The sequence below is a fragment of the Myripristis murdjan genome, chromosome 3, assembly GCF_902150065.1.
Source record: "Myripristis murdjan chromosome 3, fMyrMur1.1, whole genome shotgun sequence".
In the NCBI taxonomy this organism is placed as follows: Eukaryota; Metazoa; Chordata; class Actinopteri; order Holocentriformes; family Holocentridae; genus Myripristis; species Myripristis murdjan.
In genome coordinates this window covers 35,812,550-35,833,678 of record NC_043982.1, presented here as the reverse complement: position 1 = coordinate 35,833,678, position 21,129 = coordinate 35,812,550, and the positions used below count along the sequence as shown (strand labels likewise).

The 21,129-nt window shown below is 40.4% G+C and overlaps 1 protein-coding gene across 4 annotated transcripts in view; it reads right to left on the bottom strand.

Annotated features, from left to right (window-relative positions):
- Positions 1–21,129, bottom strand: part of myo9aa (myosin IXAa) — a 116,107-nt gene that overhangs the window by 25,399 nt on the left and 69,579 nt on the right. For all 4 annotated transcript variants that reach the window (XM_030076113.1, XM_030076133.1, XM_030076141.1 and 1 more), the window contains 6 exons: positions 16,251–16,367; positions 14,888–15,022; positions 8,196–8,317; positions 6,011–6,152; positions 4,013–4,208; positions 1,544–1,663 (listed from right to left, as the gene is read on the bottom strand). In XM_030076113.1, coding sequence (XP_029931973.1) covers positions 1,544–1,663; positions 4,013–4,208; positions 6,011–6,152; positions 8,196–8,317; positions 14,888–15,022; positions 16,251–16,367 — 832 coding nt within the window. The remainder of the gene's footprint in view (positions 1–1,543; positions 1,664–4,012; positions 4,209–6,010; positions 6,153–8,195; positions 8,318–14,887; positions 15,023–16,250; positions 16,368–21,129) is intronic.

Below are 21,129 nucleotides of genomic sequence, written 5' to 3'. Positions count from 1 at the left end.
TAGACGATTTAAAAAAAAAAAAGATCTGAGAGGTTAATGGTGAGTTTGTCTTGTTAGTCTTAATGATCCTGAGGAGTTATTTGGTTTAGTCTGGACTGCAGGACTGCTTCAAAACTTTCTCAGTTACACTTATTTGAGATGCCAATTTGTTATTTCTATCACATTATCAACTATTTTGTGAAATAAACTGAACCTAGAGAAGTTTTCACCCAAACTGCTGCTTTTCTGGGGTCAAACAGAAAGCACAGTCGATTTAGAGAGGTAAAAAAAATTAAGTGAAATTATTATTGGCTTCCAGATGAGATCAGATATGGATTTAATCCACTTTACATTTTTCTCTAATTACAATGGCTGTGGTTTTGGCCGTAGTTAACTTGATTGAGTCTGATAAACCTGGAGTGGCCATAAAGGAAGTGATATTATCCATACACCAGCAATCCATCTTCACCTACAGCCAATCAATCAATCACAGTGATGAGAAACAGAGGGATCTAAAGTGTGTTGGACTACTTAAAGAGGTGATCTGGTGGGACTATCTGATCAACTTCAATGTATTTAGACAGCCAACAGACTTAACAGGGTACCGTTTTCACTTTCAGCATCACTGTGTGCAACATTTTCACTTTCATCTAGTGCTGCAGTGTGGTACAAAAACAAAACAAAACAAACAAACAAACAAACAAACAGAAAACAGTTGAGTGTGGGGAAATGTTTGCGGAGTAAAAGTGACCTTGAAAGAAGTGTGTGACAGATTCAGGCTTACTGTATGCTCTTCACCACATGAAAAAGCTTCTGTTACTGACTGTGAATAATAAGTTAGTGACAATAATATAGAGATCTGTTTCCCAGCTACGTCATAACTCTTCCCCTCAGTCTGCTATCACCGTCACCAGCCTATTGGATATTAGTGCCAAGGAAGTCGGTGGGTTTTAGACTTTAGTGCAAATGTGGATAAGCGATGTCTCAGCTGCACCCACTGCACAACAGACAGGACTAGACATGAGAGCATAGCTTTATGCTATTACGGATGAATAAAAGCTGTGATGGGACACCTGGTAGTGTTACTGTGCGCTTCCCCCAGACCAAGGTTCGTTAACCGAGCGACAAAAGGCCTGACTCATGCTGCGGAAACATGCAGTTCTGGGTCCGAAAGGCCCATAAGCGCACAAAGTTAGGGACAGGATGGCTGAAGCGTGCTAGTGAACAACATGCGTGACAGATGGAGAACGTGTACATGCAGGTGCATAAGAGAGTGGGAGGGTGGAGACAGAGGGAGTGGAGACCAACAAACATCTAGTCTGGTGATGGAAAATAAGACTTCTCATAATTGAGATGAGGCACAAATCTCAAAAAAACTGGGAAAAATAAAGCCCAGAACTATGTGAGGTGATGTTTCAGTATTTCTGGACATGTATCCTTTTGATCTGTCTTGACTGACTGTTATGATACAAGCTGATGATGTTGGTCTGCTTCGTCCCTACAGTTTCCCAGCTCCTGGTCTGACATGACAGTGGGAGGAGTTATTGTGGTATTGCAGCCTTACTGTACTTCTCCTCTTTGCACCTCTGCAGGATCTCTAAGCTTCTCTGATGCACAGGGTGCTGCAGAAAGCTAAAACTATCCACACTTTTCAAAACTGCACAGGGAGCAGCGTCATCATGCCCTTGGAGAAGCAAAACAAGAAACAATAAAAAAAAAAAATAAAAAAAAAAACAGAGAAGAGAAAAAGACACATGGAAAGAGAAGGGGGGAAAAGAGAGAGAAACGACAGGTTAGACAGCAAAGAAGAGATCAAGAGATGCAGTCATCTACTGGAGAGATACCTGTGCAAGACGTCTGGAGAGATAACTGACATTCAAAACTGCAGGTGGTGGCGGCGGCGGGATTTCTGTCTCCCCCCTCTTCCCTGTAGCTAAAACTTTCCACAGTGTCATCTTTAGATTTTTTTGTCATATGATAATAGAGCATGTCTTCCAAGACAAGAGGAGCTTTAATTTTGCAAAGCTAAATTTAAACTTTGTCCGTACAGGTTTAAAGGCAAATCATAAAAAACATGGACAAACATCTTTACAATATGTCAAATATGCAACTTTGTGTGAGTCTCCCTGGGGGAAGGGAAGCTCTTCCTACAGGTTTCTTGGGTGACACTGAGATCCTCAGATTGTGGTTCGGAGGAAGGGTTTCTAGAAGCTACAGAAGGATTAGCAAAGGATAGAAGATTTCTAAAAAAATAACAATCTATTTTCACACAACCACATTTTCACATAATATTTCTTGCAAGGGGCAGAGGAGAGTGCAGCGCGTCAGTCTAAATTACATGATGGCATCGAACAACGTTGACAGAACATCTGATGGCAGAATCCACTACGTATCAAATGCAGCTAGAGCGCTAAATGCTAAAGGGAAAGAGGGCATTCATACAGTGCAAAAGCTGAAAGAGAGAGAACAACTACTGTACACCAGGGCTGTGCGATATGGACAAAATCTCCTATATGAATCATTTCATATCTTGATAACAATATACATCACGATGCAGTATGTTTTCTGTAAATTGGATGAAAAAAAAATGTTTATTCAAAATAACCACAGGCATCATGACTGCTTTTTTATAATTCTGTGAAAACTGAAATGCAAAGTCTCTTTTCTTCTTTTATGTGGATGTGACTCTGAACAGAACTGAGATTTGCTTTTGTTTTCAACACTTGCCCTCCATAGCCCGCATCTTTTGGCTCTCCCTGTCCTACCGCTCATGTCTTTTCCTGTAAGTGGTAGAGGAGGTTTGTTGTGTCGGGGTCTGACGTGGGAACCGGTCTCAGGCAAACTTTGAAAAGCTTTGTTTTGTGGTTGCGTCAGATTTCTTTTATCCAAACCCCGCCCAAACAACGGAGGTGCCCCCCTTCTTAGGTACAAGTTCCTCATCTTGTCTTGCTCGGGCTGAGTCCTGTTCTGTATGAGTGTTGAGCGTTGCAGTGAGTTTCATTCTGTGTCATGCTCCTCCATGTTTGTTTATTATTGAAGCCCACATGCGTAATGGTGCATTTAAGACAACTAGGAGCTCTGACTCAGTATAAAATATTGCCATGAAGCGACTTATGTGATAACAATCGCAGAAATGATAGAGGGAAATCTCTAACAAAAGACATTTTTCTCTCTTCCCTCGATATACATCATCATATCGCACAGCCCTTCTGTATACATGGCAGCACTACTAGCACTATGCACATACGGTATACTACACTAAATACAAAAGGTGGCAGAGGTAAAGAAACCTATAAAGGACAGAAAGGATAAAATCACTGCATGGCTTGCCAGCCGACTGAAAGTGGTTTAGTTACAGTTTCAAACTGCAGTTTTATCATAGCTATGCTTTCCTATTTACATCTCCATTGCACAGTTTTTATTGTACTTCCAATGAATCCAAAATCCAGTGGATGAAATTAATTGCCCAAACAGGATTAGATTATATTTCAAGCATACTGCTGGGCTGAGGAGCTGTCTCAGTCGAAGTTAGTCCAAAGGAGTTATATTAAGAAATTCAAAAACTTATATAGTAGCCAACACATTACCAGCTCCAGAATGACAACAAAATAATTTCACCACTATTCTCACTGTGCCAAGATTTTTTCAGTTTGGCTTTTATAATGCTTACATGCCTTGCAGTAAATGATTATCCCTTCCCTCTTTATAGAATCCTTGGTGGAGGTCTGACAGTCTGAGCTCTAACCAGACTTGGGAGAACACACACACTAACCGTTTCTTTCAAATATGATTTTTATGCATTTGTTTTTGTATGAGGGCACCAGTGTAGGCTAATACTGACAAATGCACTCCCACAAAATTAGACAAAATATACTGCGGAGCGGACGTTTATTGACCACAGACATGTTCTAAGGTTTTCAAGCAACGCTGCTGCACGGAGCTCAAATCAGATTTCCCCTCCTCTCTAGTTAAGTCTGCCCTGTCGCTGCACTGCATGTGTCACCGCACAGCTTCTGTGAGTGTGAGCGCTCACCAGTCTTCTTCTGCGTGTGTCTCTTCCCAGCCTCTCTGAAGGCCACCAAGGCTCTGAAGTAGGCTCGGAGAACCGCCCAGCGGAAAGTGGCCGAGGGGTCGATGCCGATCAGCCCACAGATGAAGGCGTTCTTGCTGCTCTTCAGGAGAGCCACGATGTCCGGGCGCATGTGGTCTGTGTTCTTTTCCCTGAAGTCCTGTGTGTGTGTGTGTGTGTGTGTGTGTGTGAGTGAAAGAAAGGGAGAGCGAGAGATGGATGAATTTCTGCCCATGCACCTCACAGTCTTGACACAGTACAGCAGGTGACAGTTCGCTGACTGGTGCATTTTATTTACTGATTTGCCTGTAAACAAGTAGCCAGTACAAACTTCAGCGGGAACATATTTGACTAGCGCAGGCATCTTGTCTGCGATGACAGCATGTCGAATATGCAAATAATTACAAAGCTATTATGAAGATCAAGTGGTTACCCGACAAAACAACACTTGCCGTTGTGGTTTTGAATGGAAGGGACTTTGTGTCGCTTGAGACTCAAACTGTCAAGGAAGAAGGAACTACACTGCAAAAGCATTAGTTTACTATTCACAGTGCGCTTATTGTGACTTGTGCTTTATTACATTCAAAGGAAAGTTTTTAAATATAAGCCACTAGCAAGATTTCTTCCGTACAATGATTAATTAATAGCTACATATTTGAATTGGATGTGCTCAATTTGTACTATTTTTAGTTAGGTTTAGAAAATAACCTTTATCAACCTTTGTCAAATTAATGGGGCATTTATTACACTAACAGGATTATTCAACTATTTAATGCAAATTATGAACAGCTGCAATAACGCCACTGCCGTTTTTTTTTTGGGTTTTTTTTTTTTTTTTTTTTGTACTTCAAGCCTGCGGTCACAACACAGGACACACTTTAAGATGCATTCCAGTGAGTTGGAATTTAACTGGTTGGCTGCATGTGGCAGAATATGAGAAGCCTGTTGTTCATGGTAGTAACTCTGAATAAATGCCCAGACCTGCACAATAGGTGACAGGGTCTCTGGGCTGCCAGATCTTGATTTGGTTGTGTAATATGACTGCGGTTGGGACACAAGCCAAGAAAGTGATTAAAAATGCCTCTCCATTGTTATGTGTGACACTGTACACCCCATTTACTAGTGTGCGTTCACAGTGTGTCGATCATACAACTGTGCACGCGTGTTAGGGTGTTATAAATGTAAAAAAAAAAAAGCTTTAATAACCTACAGTTTCTGAATGTTATAACTTGTGAAAATGCGATAAAAATTACCATCCAATAGGGTCAAAAGTGTAAAACAAATAATTTTAAAAAACCTTGTTATGTGTTAAATTTTATAACAAGATTAAATTAACTGGTAACACTTACAAGGGGTGTAACATTTTTAACTAGTGATGTAATAGAAGCACTGAATAATATCGCAATAACATCATTAAATCGAGAAATTATATTCTTAATAATATTATTATGCCATTAATTCAAATGTTAAGCCATTAATAATGTACTAATTTCCAGTTAATGTAATATTATAATATCATTACATTATACAGCAACATATTACATTTCACTGCTGTAGTGTGAAAACCATCATAACTTCAATTTTGGTGATTTTAATGTTTAAACTTCAATCAGAAGATTACATGGTCTTCTGTGGGTTGTGGAAATTCTATGACCCCTTTTAAAACCCAGAGGATTAACTTTAAACATTTCATGGCAGCCAAGCTAAAAAACAAACAAACAAAAAAAAAAAAAAAACAAGGCTGTTTATTTTAGCTCCTGGAAAGTGAGGTACAAGGTTTTCGCCCAACAGTGATGATTTCCCACCCAGTTACAGGGATACTTTTAGTAAAATCTTGACAAGTTATCCAGTTAACACTAAGATTTGCGTTCCGCCTCCTGCAACAAAATATTACAAATTGTTAAACTCAAAGTGGAGCCTGGCCGCATTTTCTCCTCCCTTTCGGTCCAATTAGCCACTGACCTTGATGCCGTACTTGACCTTGCCCGCGTAGTGCTGGATAATGAATGCAGGCTCCATGACAGCCGGGAACTCGATGTAGCTGCTGCCTTCGTGCTGCCGCTTAAACTTATCCAGCAAAGTCTGGTTGGTAGCTTGAGGGAAGCTGAAACGAGGACAAGCGAGTTTGGTTTGTGTCATCTCCCAGGCAAGCTGTACATCAAGCGGGTTTCCACATGTGTTGTCAAATGGAAAACACAGCGAAAAGAGGAGGAACATGGCAGGGGTTCTGCAAAGATCTCGCACTGCTGAGGTTTTACTCGGTTTTGTTTGCAAGCTGTGAACTGGGACATGAATATTCCAGCATAAATCACAGCGGAGATATTTTTATCGACACTTTCTCCTCGTCTGACACGTGAAAATTTTTAAGACATGTCTTCAGCGGCCTGACTTTCTGAGTGACACAGACACAGATTCATCGACGCCACTTGTGCAATCACATCGCCACAACATTCACAGTCCTTATGATAGGACACTGGAAATGAATTACCAGTGCTTTTTAAAGGAGCAGTTCACTCAAAATATGAAAACAAAACAAAAAAATATATTTTCCCCATTTACCCGTAGTGCAATCTATCTTTCCAGGAGAGCTTTCCAGAGGGCCGCAGTCTTCTCTGTCTCCAAGCACCCCAATATAATGGGGCTGGATGGGTATTTGTGCAGCTCTAACCACCAAAAATTTACATGTGAAAAACTCAGCAGCAGCAGCAGCAGCAGCAGCCGTCCATCCAGAACCGGGGCTAAGTGGGGGAAATACGTTTGTATTTTGGGTGAACTGCTCCTTTAATCGCTCATCTGTGACCAGTTTTGACATTTCACCCCTTTCTTGCCGCAGGTTATTTAGCACTGGTGCAGGCTGACTCCAGTGCAGCCGTCCCTGGATGTGTGAGCTGATGTCGTCTAATAAACCGACTTTCCTTCTAGCCCTTTAAAAACCGAGAGCCAGAAGTTCCGGAGAAAATCAACAGCTTACAGGAAGAGAGGAAGGGAAGAATGAGACACCAGGGGTTTAGCAAAAGGGGGGAAACTTGAGCTATGAAAAACACACAGCCAAGGACTCGCTGCTTTCCAGCTATTCCAAGTGGGAGGAATTTGAATCGATGTCCAAATAGAGAAAGGGTGTGTTACTTCTTTTATGAGGGGGGAATCAAATAGGAAATATCTTCCGTAAAAATAGTCGCATGACAGCCGTGCTCTTGCAAGGATTAAAGTGGTAAATTGCCTGTGTTACTGACAGGAGTTATATTCTGTGAAAATTTATGGGAAAGACATCAGGAATGTGGTAATGTATTTAAAAAAAAAAAAAATCAGACTGAATTGAAAGGCTATACAAGGAACTATACAGGAACAACATGGTGGCGTGGATTTCACAAAGTGAGAAAGACTTAACCTTTTCCAGAGAACTGTTCGGTGGAATTTAATCAGATCGTGACAAAATCAAGACAAACAGGTATACGGCAGGTCGTTTAGGTCAGTGGGTTTTCAAAGTGAGGCTCAGGGGCCGTCAGGGGTCCTTGAGCGGACATCCAGGGGGTCCTCAGCAAAATGAGGAATAGCAAATAGAAAATGTATGAGGCATTATTTTATGTTTATTTTTATGTTTAATCTCATCACTTCAAATCTACTCGTATTACATCATAACAATTTCATATTTAGGGTTAAAATGTATTTTCATATCAGGGTCCCTACAGGGCAAAATCACTTCAAATGGGGCTCCACAGCTTAGTGAAAATGGGGTCAACACATAGGGGTCCAGAAAAAAAAAAAAAATTGAAAACCCCTACTTTATGTAAGAAAACGGTAAAGTTTACAAAGCCAACTCTTCATAATAAGCTGAGGTGGTTTATTTTTACTGGTGGTGAGCAAGGTATTTGCAAATTCACTCTCAGCCTTTGTTTTGACCTGTGTGAAGTTGCTGCTGGGTGTGGTTTACCCACACAGGACACCAGAAAATGAGTTTCACCAATGAACAAGAGCATTTAGCCATTCATCTGACACTCTGAACTGGATGAATGTGGTGGTGAAACACGCCCAACACAAGCCCATGATGTCGGTTACAGCAAATTCTCAGAGTCATTACTCACCACCCACGCTCCAGTCATCACTATGCACTGACCATACAGGTAACCAGACAGGCTCAGAGACTCACTTGCACTCTTCATCCAGTAGATGGAGCAGTGCTGTGGGCTTCTTGCTGATCAGGTTGATGCAGCCTGTGTTGTCGATGTAGTCAATGTTGTGCCAGCTGATGCCCTCTGCCCTGTATTCCTCCTGTGGGACGACATAGCACAAAGAGGATCACGATCAATACTGCAGCCCAATTTTCAATAATATTCACTGGCTGGTTTTGTCTTGTGGCAACCAAGTTACTGCTCCTAGAAAATAGATCTTAAAGATGTGAGACACTGTCTACATGATAAAGAAAAAGGATCACTATCAAAATTTGTTAATTTTTTATTTCGACCTTTGGAAATAAGCTACAGAATTACATTAATGAGCTATAGAAAGGAAAAAAAAGGTCTGATGAGCTCTGATCTTAGGCCAGAAGTGGCAGCAGACTTAACTACTCCACTATCTGTGGACACACGTGAAAATATGACACCATTGTGAAACCGAAAACACTAAACCGCTTCTATGTACGTTTCCACCTCCAAGGCAACAATGTTGTTTTGCATGCATGCTTTCATGTTGTCTCATTTCACTACACAACACTTCACAGGGCTCGTCTGGCCTCTCTGTGGTTTAATAATAAGAAAAGCATCCAGAGCATTTAGCAGCGTTCCTCCTGCATATTGTTTTCTTGTGTTCCTGGGAAAGAGAATTAACCAATAAAGACACTTAATCCGAGCGAGGTTTAATAAAAATCAATGGAATCTCCATTTTTTTTCCAGTCCCATCTTTTCTTTTTAGCCCAAAGACAAAAAGCTAAAAGAAAACTGGTTAACTCCCGCTGCCGATGCCACTTTCAGCGCAGAAGACAGCCAAGTTCATAAGTGCGCCGGACAGAGGAGCACAGTGCAACAAAAATGAAATAAAAACTAAGTGAAGGTTTTCAGCTCTAATATTTGCATAGGACTGCAAAGTAACGGTAACTCAAATGACCCGGTGCTGATGTGGCCAAAATGTTGCATGCTGTATTATCAGATGGAATAACTATCAATAACACTTCTTTTGCTGGACCTCCTTATGGAAAAAAATGTTAGGCTTTTTACAAACATCAGAACAGCCTGAGTGCATTATTCTCGAACACTGTTTCTTTTTAATGTGATTTGTAGTTTGTGCTGTGTATTCTCCATGCAAACAATCCACCCGATTCCATTGAGATCTTATCAACAAACGATTTGTTAAATTGTTTATACCTCACTATATTCATCAACTGTTCTTCCCTCACTGAAAAGTACAGCTAGAACGTCGATTTGGAGTATCTGCACGCTTGAAAAGGGCTTGTAGAGGAGACCACTGAATCCAGTGTCAATTGCTTAAAAATGAGAGACGTATTGCTATTTTAAAGTCCCTATGAAATGACCTCACATGACTTCTACTTCCTGTAAAAGAGAGTGTTTTAAATAGTGACATCATCTTGCACAAGTGGGTGTAAATCCAACCATAAAACCTTCACAAATCTTTAAACATCCTCTCACTTTTAATTATCCCATAAAATAAAATTGTGGTTCTCTCCCATACTGATATCCTATTGGGTTTGGGTTACATCACTCCTATTGGTTTGCATCTGTGAATGATCCCTCCCTGCACTATGTCCCGCCCAAACATCCGGTTTCAACAGGAAACACATCAAATTAAGAAAGAGTCCATTTCATGGGGCTGTTAAGCCTTTTTTTTTTTTTAATCCAGAGAGCTTCAGCTTCTTCACTTTTCCAGCGACACCCTGTTCGTGCAGTTTCACCCATGCAGTCTTCTGCTGCCGGCCACGTAGCACCTCCACTGTGCTTTGCTCAAAGGCACCTTGGTGGTAGTTTCTGAGAGGATTCATTCATTTTCTCCCCAAATTTCCTGGCTCAAACCGCTGGCCTTCCACAAGCCACTCACAATCGGCCCCAATCAAAATATTAAAAGATGCAAGGGCCAAGAATTTCGTTTATTTATTTAGTCCCTGCAAATGTTCGTTCCTGCTTCATCAACTGCTGATTGGTTGTGTAACTGTTTTGTTACGAAAAAAAAAACATATCAGATTTAAAATACTTCCTCTTGTGTCTCTTGCTGATATAATGTGTGTTGGCCCAGTCTGCTTACTGAAACCCTTGTTGCTGACTGGATGCATGCTCTGCCACTCATTAAACCGCTGTACATCCCACTAGATAAGACATGATAGGATATATCAAAATGATTGTATGTGGGATAAAGGCTGTAGCTTGCACTTTTTGGTGATTACTGCTCTTCCCAGGCTGTAGTCCTGAGCTTTTCAAGCGTGTTCAGCCTCTGGGAAAAAGCAGAAAACAAAACTCTCTCTTGATCCAGTCCTTAAAAGCTACAGACCTGCTTCAAAGTCACCTTTTCTATGTGCAGTTTTGGAGAATGTTCAAAGCCCTTCTGTACAGCTCCTATGGGTGCCGGAGAGAAATAACATTTTTAAACAATTTAATAACATAATAAATTGTTAGAATAACATTCTAACAATTTAAAGCTAAGTTTTCATAAATCCCCAAGCAGTAAAACTGTTCTTCTCAGGGTTTCCACTGATCCCCTTAAGAATGCAGATTCTGCCAAATGTTCCTCATTAGTGCCGCTTGACCTAAGCATACCCTCTGATGCAATTAATCATGTTTTTGTAATTGATAGATGCATTGACTAGACTGGAATCTCTGGGAGGTCCCACTTCTGACTCTTGTTTTACCTGTAAATCATCAAATTTTTAGTACTATTGATTAAGTTTCTTTTGATTCCGTTTTTTTTTTTTTTTTTTGTTCTTGGGCCAACGCTGTTTTCAATTGCTACTTGGACATATTTGTCTGTATAACATCTCCTTTCACCGCTAAGCCAGAAATACTCATCTCTCAGTTAAACTCAATGATCCCAGAAAATTTCCTTCAACTATAATTGGACCAAAATGACGTCGTTGCTATTGCCTGGAACACATCTGTCTTTTGGTCCTCTCAAGTCTACATTTTGGAGTGTAATGTTGATTGATGTTCAGACCTTGAACAACTTAGTTAAAAGCAGGTTTATACAGGGGTTTTATGCCAGCTACAGATTAAATCATTTTTGCCTTTAATGAAATGGAGTTGACATGCTTTTGTGTCATCTTGCCTTGATTACTGTGCTGGACTATTCTCTTGCGTCAACCAGGAAAAGGCAAAGTGCAACTCAGGATTGGGCAGATCAGCTTCTTCACAAGCCCCGTGGTAGATTCCTTAATTTTTTGTGCTGAGTTCCTTGCAAACTGTCTTAAAAGAGCTACTAATATGTTGAGTCGTATGTTGAGTCATGTGCTGCAACCTGGCTGCAGCATGTGTGACTGGCAAACAGACTGTATGTCTGAAATGCACATGCTGCTGGATTCCTCAGTGCGTAGCGCTCACACACACACAGGCCAGGTCCCGCTGCCGACCGACACTCTATCAATTTTATTCCTTATCACTGCCGTTTTAAATATACCTCCCTCAATGTCTTTAATCCTCTCAAAAGCCTCGCATGCAGATCTCTACAAAGGGTTCGGAGAAAGAGACATAAAAACATCGCTCTAATTAACAGTTTAATGTGAGTGCGTGTCTGAAAATGCTTGTACTGTGTTCTTGTTGCGTCTGGGTATTCCAGGAATTACTCAAGTACATTCTGATGTATGGCAGGTCTAGAGGGCATGGCATGTGTGCTACACATAGTTGAAAAGCAGCCAGCGGAGGAGCTGAAGCTAATTTTACACTCTCAGTGTTTGTTACAACTCATACCATCCGCCTTCCAACGAGTCATTTTTCCCCTCTCCATCATGGAAAGAGAATTAAAAAGTTAGGTAACAGCCGCTGAGTCTTTGCCACCCAACTCAAATGAGCAAAAGTCAATTGGATTGATTAAAAACTGCAGTTCAGATCAGTGCCAGAGAGCTGATTCACCAAGTTCCCACATGTAGACACACGTGCTACGCATCAACCAAGACCACAGCGCAACTACAATATGAGTTTTCCCCATTTGACTCCATGTATTTTAGTGGTGTGACTAATATGACTGAGGTAGTGTGTGGGTTAGAAATAATAACAGATAGGAGCAGATCATAACACATGTTTGGGAAATCCAAGGAGGGGAAGAAATTAGTGGCACTGCCCCTCAAAAACTGCCACCTATGTGCCCTTGAGCAGGTCATTCAACTTTGAACTGCTAAATTGGACTTCCTTCCCATTTGGAAATACATGCAACTGTTTAACAGAGCGTGAAGCAGGGAGCTACTGAAAAGTGAAGTGTGCCTGCTGTCGGTGAACCTACCCTGAGCAAATCAAATCTGGAAACTTTCAGGCAGCATTAATAACACACACTGATCTGATTTTTCCATACTCAACTAATCCAATACTGCCCCTAGTGATTTATTAACCTCCAAGCTCTCCTGCAGCCAATGCACGTGTATCTGGTGCTGCTTCTAAAAAGAATATCAACATGACATTAAACCGGAGATTAATACATAGTCCTTACAACTTCACTTCCTGGGACAGAATATATATATATATGTATATAGTTTTACCAAGATCTGATTTTGTTTCTGTGATAGGCCATTTATTTACAAGCCGAACATGTGTGGATAAAACACACCTTAACGACTGTGGTGGCAGGCTGATTTGTGGAAAACATCCGAAATCAATATGGAAACACAGTTTATTGACAGTTTCACAGCTCCAATCCCACACTGAGTGCCTGGCTAGGCAGGAAGTCAGTATATCTTTGTGTGTGCTGGCATGTCAGGGCTGGCATGCTGGCACGGCAGCAAATAACCAAAGCTTTTATTCTAACAAAGCACTGTTAATATTCATATAGGTTTACAGAAGGCTGCAGATGTGCCTACATGAGACTGTTGACTCAGTCAGACGTAAGCTTCAGTCTCTCTTTCCTATACCACATTTCTATTCTATTAGGAGGAGTAACGTAAGAAAACAGACATGAAATATCTTGTTATTAATCAGTGACACAAGTATTGATAAAGAAAAAAAAAATCAAGCATGTTTTGAGGTGCCAAGTAAAAACAGCTATGTACCAAAAGTGCAAATTTGTACCACTGCACGCTACCATAAGCAAAACAAAAAACTATCTCCAATCATCAAGATTTATTTGTCCCATCTCCAAAGTGGTTTATCCTTCACAGGAGTGATGGACATCAGCACTCTCACAAGTTGCTGTCATTATGTCATTATCTGACAGCCTGTTGGTTAACGCAGTAGAATATGTAACTCAGCCTGCTACACAATACTCAATATCAAGACGTCTGCAGGGACTCGGTGACTGATGGGAATATAAACTGGTGTACATGGTGTGATGGCTAGGAGGCTTCTACATCCACAAGCAGACCAAAAAAATGCACAATAAACACCATGTAAAATACAAACCACACAATGTGCAGTTACCAACCCGACTGTCCAACACTGGAACTTCATGAAATATCAATTACTGGCCAATCACTGGTGTCCTTTCCTTCCTGACCACAACTACACGCACTATTTTTGCATCTTATTTGATTGCTTAATGATGCTTTTTGTGAATTCATTCTTCATGTAAAGGCCTAATTTAACCCAGGATTAGTGCTTACCATTAAACAGGTGAGGTGGGCCATCCTGCTATAAAGAGCTACAAGCCCTTAAAATTTCAGTCTACAAAATTGTTATCAGCCTTCAAGAACCTTCACTGATCAAACCCTATAGTGTGTATAATATGCACATATGTATGTAGTACACACACATTCTGCTCTGCATGTAGGTATGCTCCTTTCACAGCTGCAAACAAACAAAAGGGCAATGTTTGCTGAAGAAAAAAGGCCTTGTAATTATAAAAGCCTGTTTTTCATATCAGAGCTTTTGACAGCAGTCCTGAGAAACAACCCAGTCAAAACTGGCTTTACTCATCATGAGCTTGGAAGGTACAAATTATGGGGTATTACTTGCATAAGCATCTGGATCACTTGAGGAGTGAAAAAAACAACTTAACACATCAAATCTCACAAACTGACAGCCCAGTGACTCAATTTTATTGTCGTGACTTAAACTGCAAAACAAAAAAGCCTCTGAAGTCTCTTCAAGGGCGGTACATTTGCAAAAACTGCAGCGTATTCAGGACAACAGAGGTAAGCCAGAGTTTGTGAACAAGTGTCTTTGTGCAGCGCAGAGATCACCGAGCACCAAGGCCTTTACGGCTTCGTGTCATATATGAACTGCAAGGGAAGCGTCAGAGCGGGTGCTCTCCCTCAAACATGTCAGGGCTTGGGCACTGATTCAGACAACCTCAAGGTAAACACCACGTTTGACTTCCAGGCAAATTGTACATATCATGACTTTAAAAGCCCTTTGAAGTTAATCAGCCCACTTAAGAGAACATAAATCCACAGTGGGGGTGGCCAGAGGGAGGGGCTGAGTTGAGTCATATGGCTGTCAGGCTCACAACTAAACCCTGTTACATAACCTGATGAAGAATTCCTCTATTGTTTCAAGGCCATTGTAATAAATGTGTGGTGAGATAAGGATGAGGGATTTCCTTGAAAATGGTCACAGTCACACAACTTTAGTGTTAGGATAATAGTCACAGAGCTAAGTTCAGCTCTTGGTCAAAGACTCTAATGGGAAACTAGTCTCCCAGAATCATCAACCATGAGGCATCCACCCCGGCCCAGGGATGAATATGTAAGAGCTGCCTTACTTGCTCAAGCTTGAAGATGTGCTGGTTGAAGTAGTGCTGGAGACGCTCGTTGGCAAAGTTGATGCAGAACTGCTCGAAGCTGTTGCTCTCGTAGTCCTCAAAACCAAATATGTCAAGGACGCCGATGGATAAGATCTGCGGAAGACAGAATTACAACAGCATGAGAAAGTAAACTCATTCCACAACACTGCATACCAATTTTGGGAAAAATTGGCATGCAGTGTTGCATACCAATTTTGGAAAAAGTGCTACACAACATTTCCTGAAATTCATCAATAAATATTAAACACATTCAGAAAGTTAACTGTGTTACGAGTAAAGCTCTCAAAAAGGAAAAATCCACTCTCGGATACTTGCAGATTTCAACGTCAGATATGATCCATCTGTGATGTTTACTGCATTCCAGCAGTTATTTTGTGATGAAGTGTTGGAATTTACTTTTTTGGCGTACTCACTTTCCCTGAAATTGTTTTGTCTACTTGTGCCTCAGTCAGTGATTGCCTGTGTTTCACAGAAGAACTTTCTCCAGAGAGCAAATATGAACTTGAAAAATGCACCACTAAACAACAAAATGAGCCCAGGAATTCAAAGTACATCATCAATAGTTGTTTTTTGGATGAATTTTATTTCAAGATGTTTCCTAACTATGATGACAACCTGAACTCTGTGGCCACTTTGTTTGGTCCACCTGCTTCATCTGATACAATCCAAGACAAATGTTCTGCAATAAAGTTCACGTTTGCTGCTGCCTATAACGCTCAAATTCTACAGTTAACTGACTTTTACTTTTCATGTGTTTGAAAAACCTCTTGTACAGTGTCATGAACTTAAAAATGATAGCTGTAACCTCTTGTCAAATGTCAATGTCTGTTCTGTACAGCAGCACTGATCAACAATTAGTCGACTGGATTAGTTGATCAGCAGAAAATTAATGGATGGCAATTTTAATGACCGATTCATTGTTATGGTCTTTTGTCAAGTAAAAATCCAGTACATTTGCTGAATAAAGCCTCACTAAAGGTCTAAGGTTTGAAGACATCACTTTGGTGAATTCTATGAGCATTTGTCATCATTCTTGAAACTCAATAGATTAACCCTTACATGGTATTCGTTTTTTTGTTACACAGGGAGTCCTGCTGGGTCTGGTGGACCCATTGCAAATTGGGGCTTTTAATTCAACATAATCAAACCTTTTTTGTTAAAATATTCAGCAGATTTTTACTTCATCCCAATTGCAAGTAATATAAACAATACATATGTTTGTCGTTTGTGAAAACAGGTCCCACAGACCTGAATACCTTATAAGGGTTAAATGATTGATCAATTAATCCAAAAAATAACTGATTTGTTTGTGCTGTCCTACCTTGGTGCTCTCCTCCAGGTCCTTCTTGCTGAGCAGGGCGTGGTTGATCCTGAACACAATCCAGTCAAACAGAGCGCTGTACAGCGACTTCGCCATGGAGTCCCGCACCGTACCAGCCTGCATACACACACACACATACATATTCCCCTGTTAAATAATGCCATGGCCAGTGTCTCCATGTCCAGCATCTTATTGACTGAGGCGGAAGAAACTCAAATGCTTCCATTTACAGCATCAGAGGAAGGACAATTGAAAAAAAAAAAAAAACTGGTATAATGTGTTATTGTGTTCTGGTCTTTGTCACAAAAGGTAATGGGGCCACATCAGTATCATCTTTTGTAACACTTCAGAAACCACATTTGCACAGGAAATAGTTTTTATAATGTTCTTTGTGTGTCATTTTATCCCTGCTGTAATCTTGTCAGTCTCCCTTTTATTTTAATTTATCATTTTGGTTTCTTTTCTTCTCCTGTCTTGGTTTCCTTTTATTGCCCATTCTTCAACTGTATCTATTTTTTCCTATTTATTCTGTTTGGTCCAATTGTTTGGCGAGGTTCTATATAATTTTTTTGAAACCAGTCGTGATATTTTTTACTATAACTGCAGACAATCGTGCACTAGAGCCTCATGTCTGGTGTGTGAAGAATTCAAATAGTTCATCCAGTGACCCAGTCAAGCAGCCATGAAGCCAAGGAGGAGCTTTATTTTTTTTTTTTTCCACAAAATATGTCCTTTTGTCCAGATGAACCTGCCAAAATGTTTTTGTTTTTTTTTTTTTTTTTCCCACAGCAAGTACAACAAGTGCAACCTTAAATCAAAGTGCCGTCTCGCCTGGCTCATGAGGCCGCTGCACATCAGTACACATATATGATCTTGGTATAAAGAGGTTTTTTGGAAACCATGACAATGATGTGGGCTTTCATCATGGCTGAATTAATTTATTTTCCATGGCTTTGTTACATTGACGTGATCAAAGACCCTGTGCTGGAACATTTCTGACCTTGGATGAAATGAGCAACGGGCAGCTGTTTGAGTAGGTCTCCATGTTTAATTTTCAACTAGCCAGCTCTGGTCCAGTCCTTGCTCGCTTAAAAAGGTCCAGATGAGTCCAGATGTGCAGCCAGTTGTTTTTCTCCATTACAACCAAACATTCAAGCACATGCACATTTGACTGTCAGTATCCACTGTACTCAAAACAGTTGACGGAAAATACACCAGAGGATATGCTAGAAAATGTCAAGAAGCAGGGAATCAGGGGATATGACACAGTCCTGCTGGACTAAATCTCTTGCATGGACGTCCTCTACCAAAACCTGGGTGCAGGTGGCACCATCACAGGCATGCCAGCACCCTGCATCACATCACAGCAGCACAGCCTGGGTCAGTATTAATGTGCTGAATGTCTTTAACCCTCCTGTTATGTTCAAATTTACAAACATCTTTTATGTTTGGGGTCAATTTGACCCCAGCAGTTTAAACCTCCACAAAATTATTATGATTAAAATTGTTACCAAAGTTTATGTGTCAGGTACTTTATGTTTCTTTGTTGACAATCTAAATAGCCCTTTAAATTAAACATACCCCCCCACCCCACCCTACCCCCACTTATACATCCAGTATTCCTATTATGTGACTATGGAAAAATATGCAGATCACCGTAAAATCTCACTGATTGACATAAAACTGGAAAGAAATATTAATTTTTGGTGTTTTAATGGCTTTATATTATTTCTAAGTACAGATTTTTGTTATTTATGACCGATGCGTACAAAGTGTGTACAGGACATTGAAAACATATCATCATATGAATTTCATGTTTACCCGGTAGTACCCATTACATTAGGAAAACTCATTAAATATGAAGCAAAAAAATTATGTTAATCATTTATTTAGAGACGTTAAACATTGACTGGGGTCAAATTGACCCCAAATACAATAGGAGGGTTAATGTGCACCAGAGTGACTGATGTGCATTAGGCCGCCAATCTGATCTAGGGGCACAATTATAATTTGCCAATCTCGGCTGGACGAGGTGAGAGTAGACTTATCCTTATGGAAATATAAGCTAATATAAATATACAGATAAGAAACTTTACATTATTTGGAAGATACATAAGTAGTTTTCTGAAGTCATATTAACCCCACTATAATTCACAAACTCTATTTGAGCCATTCTTTGACACCTGGGGTGGAGTGAGAAAAAAAAAAAATCACTGTTGGATCCAAATTCTTTGTCCTTTCATGCACATAAATAAAGTATTCAGGCATCCTTACTGTGTGATTTCTATTATCTGCGTGACAGAATAATCCTAGAAAATCACCTTTGTCAAATAACTGTGGAAAAAAAAACCTAACTCCTGCATGAAAAGGAAAGATTTGACCCCGCAGCAGCCAAAGAGAGCCGTAATTTTCCCCACACAAATATTCGTACGGCCATTCTTCATTAAAATGCCTTTGTGTCATCAGAAGTGACCACGTTATTTTTAGTTACTGCAGACCAAATATGTCGAACCGCTTCCATGGGTCATGAAAGATATTGTTTTGAATCCCATACACACTGCAGTCTAATGAGCCATAAGCTTTTCATTATTTAGAGGAAGTCGGGTTTAAAACATTCAGAGGAAAATAGTCTCATAATTTTGACCGGACTCAAAAAGGACAAAACTCATTACAAACATGCTCAGATTTCCTTGAGGTTTTTAAGTGGTATGATCTCAGTTAAGAGGCAGGGAAAAAGTTGTGACTCTTAGAGCAATATTTATCTTGAGACCACCCAGTGTGCTGCCAAAACAATTACTGATTGTTTGTTCATATGAAATGGCTCCTAAATATCTGATCGCCATTATGAGGATATTGCTGCATTTTGATGATGGGAAATTTGTAATATATTAGGTCTTGTGGTATAGTTTGTGGTGAAATATTGTTGGCAGTTTTTTAGAGACGATTATAAGGAATCTGCACTGAAAAACAGGAGAATCGGTGCTCATAATTGCAGATACGTCTGGCAATTTGTGTACAGAACAAAATAAGATCCATAAATCCACTATTTATTTGACCGCACTTGATTAACAAATACTGAGGTTTTCGTGCAATGCGCAGTTTCCAAATTAACCAAATCTGTGCCGGCCACTTGCATGTCTGCAGTTGAGCAGTTCATTCATACTGACTGCAGCGTTACAGTGTGCATCTGTGTATCCGTGATGGCTCTCATCTGCAGACCGTGACGTGCGTTTGTTTTCAGAGAGAGGGTCCCGGCGAAAACTGGAGAAGGGCTTGAAATGCCTTCCTCTCTCTCTAAACAGATCTCTGCACAGAGGAACTGTGTGTGTGTGTGTGTGTGTTATGCTGTACGTGTACGATGAGTGTGTATGTGTGGCTACAGACTGGAGGAGCTAGAGAGGAGGGAAGAGAAGGAGATGTGGAATTATAAACACAGCGAGGTCAGGCTGGGGAGCTGAGGCGGCTACCGAGCCGACAAAGTGAGTTAAATTACTGAGTTTATGGTTTACGTATTTACATTGGAAAATGATAAAAACATAGAAAAACAGCACACTACCCATCCTCCACACTCTTCTCTATGTATGTTTAGGTGCACCTGGATGTGTTAAGCTAAGACACATCAGCCAAAAAAGCCTGAGAGGTAAGGCTTTGTCTTTTTCATTTAAAATCCTCGCCACTACAATCACATTGATAGTAAAGAGGTGACCATATGTTTTTTGTTTTATTCTTTATTTGTAATTTGTATTTAAAAAGATGTATTTTGTGAACTGATATTGTAATGTTTGACTTTGTATTTTATTGTCTGGACTAGCTGTCGTTTTGGCGTCAGCTAATGGGGATCCTTTGAAATAAACAAACAAAAAAACCATAATCAAGGGACACTACAAATATAATGGCCATAAAGCTTAAACAACAACATGTGCGGTGAAATAGCAATAAAGTCGGCTGGGGGAATACGAGGATCTCAAATATGAGATACGCTCCAACTATACCAGCTAGTCCTCCCAACATTTCTTTTGAAGGACTGACCGTGGGATGTTAGCATGGAGATGTAAACAAAAGCATTGAACTGCATAATGTAATAGAGAGGCCTTTCCACAAGGCAACACATGCAGTCATGTGATAATTTAGACCAATTTGAGACAGTCATGCACTTTGGGCTGGTGTGTGAAGAATTCAGCGAGCTCGGCTTAGCAGGCCTGCCGAGGAGTCTGAAGCCAAGGAAAGGCTTTGTTTTTTTCCACAAAATGTGTCCTTTTGTCCAGACGAACCTGCCAAAATATGTTTCCACAGCCAGTACACCACAGCCTTAAATCAAAGTGCAATACTGTGTGGCCGCGCAAACTAATAAACAAATATGATCTTAGTATAAAGAGGCTCTGGAAAACATGACACTGACTAATGTGTCCTCGGCTGAGGTCATACAGAGGAGGGGAGTGGAGCCATAGGGGTTTTCATTATGGTTTAATTAATTTATATTCCATGGCTGTGTAATATTAAATGATCAAAACAGATGAGAATTTTTTTTTTCTCTTTACTGCTGTCCAAACCCTTCAGCAAGACAACCTTCCACTTAACTTACAACATGGATAATAAAACTTCTATTTTGAAAATTTTCTGAGGATTCAGCACCGAGAGTGTTACCAATTTATTCACATGTGGGCTGAGGATGTTTTGGGCTATTACGTATCACACTGACATGATCCAAGGCAATGTGCTGCTGGCGTATTTCTGACCTTGGATGAAATGAAAATTCGCATAGACTCGCGTAGGGATCACTGAAAACAACTAAACACAACTGATCTCAGGATAAAGAGACTTTTGTAAGACATGACTTTGACTAATGGGTCCTGGCCCAATGTCACAACAAGGAGGTGAG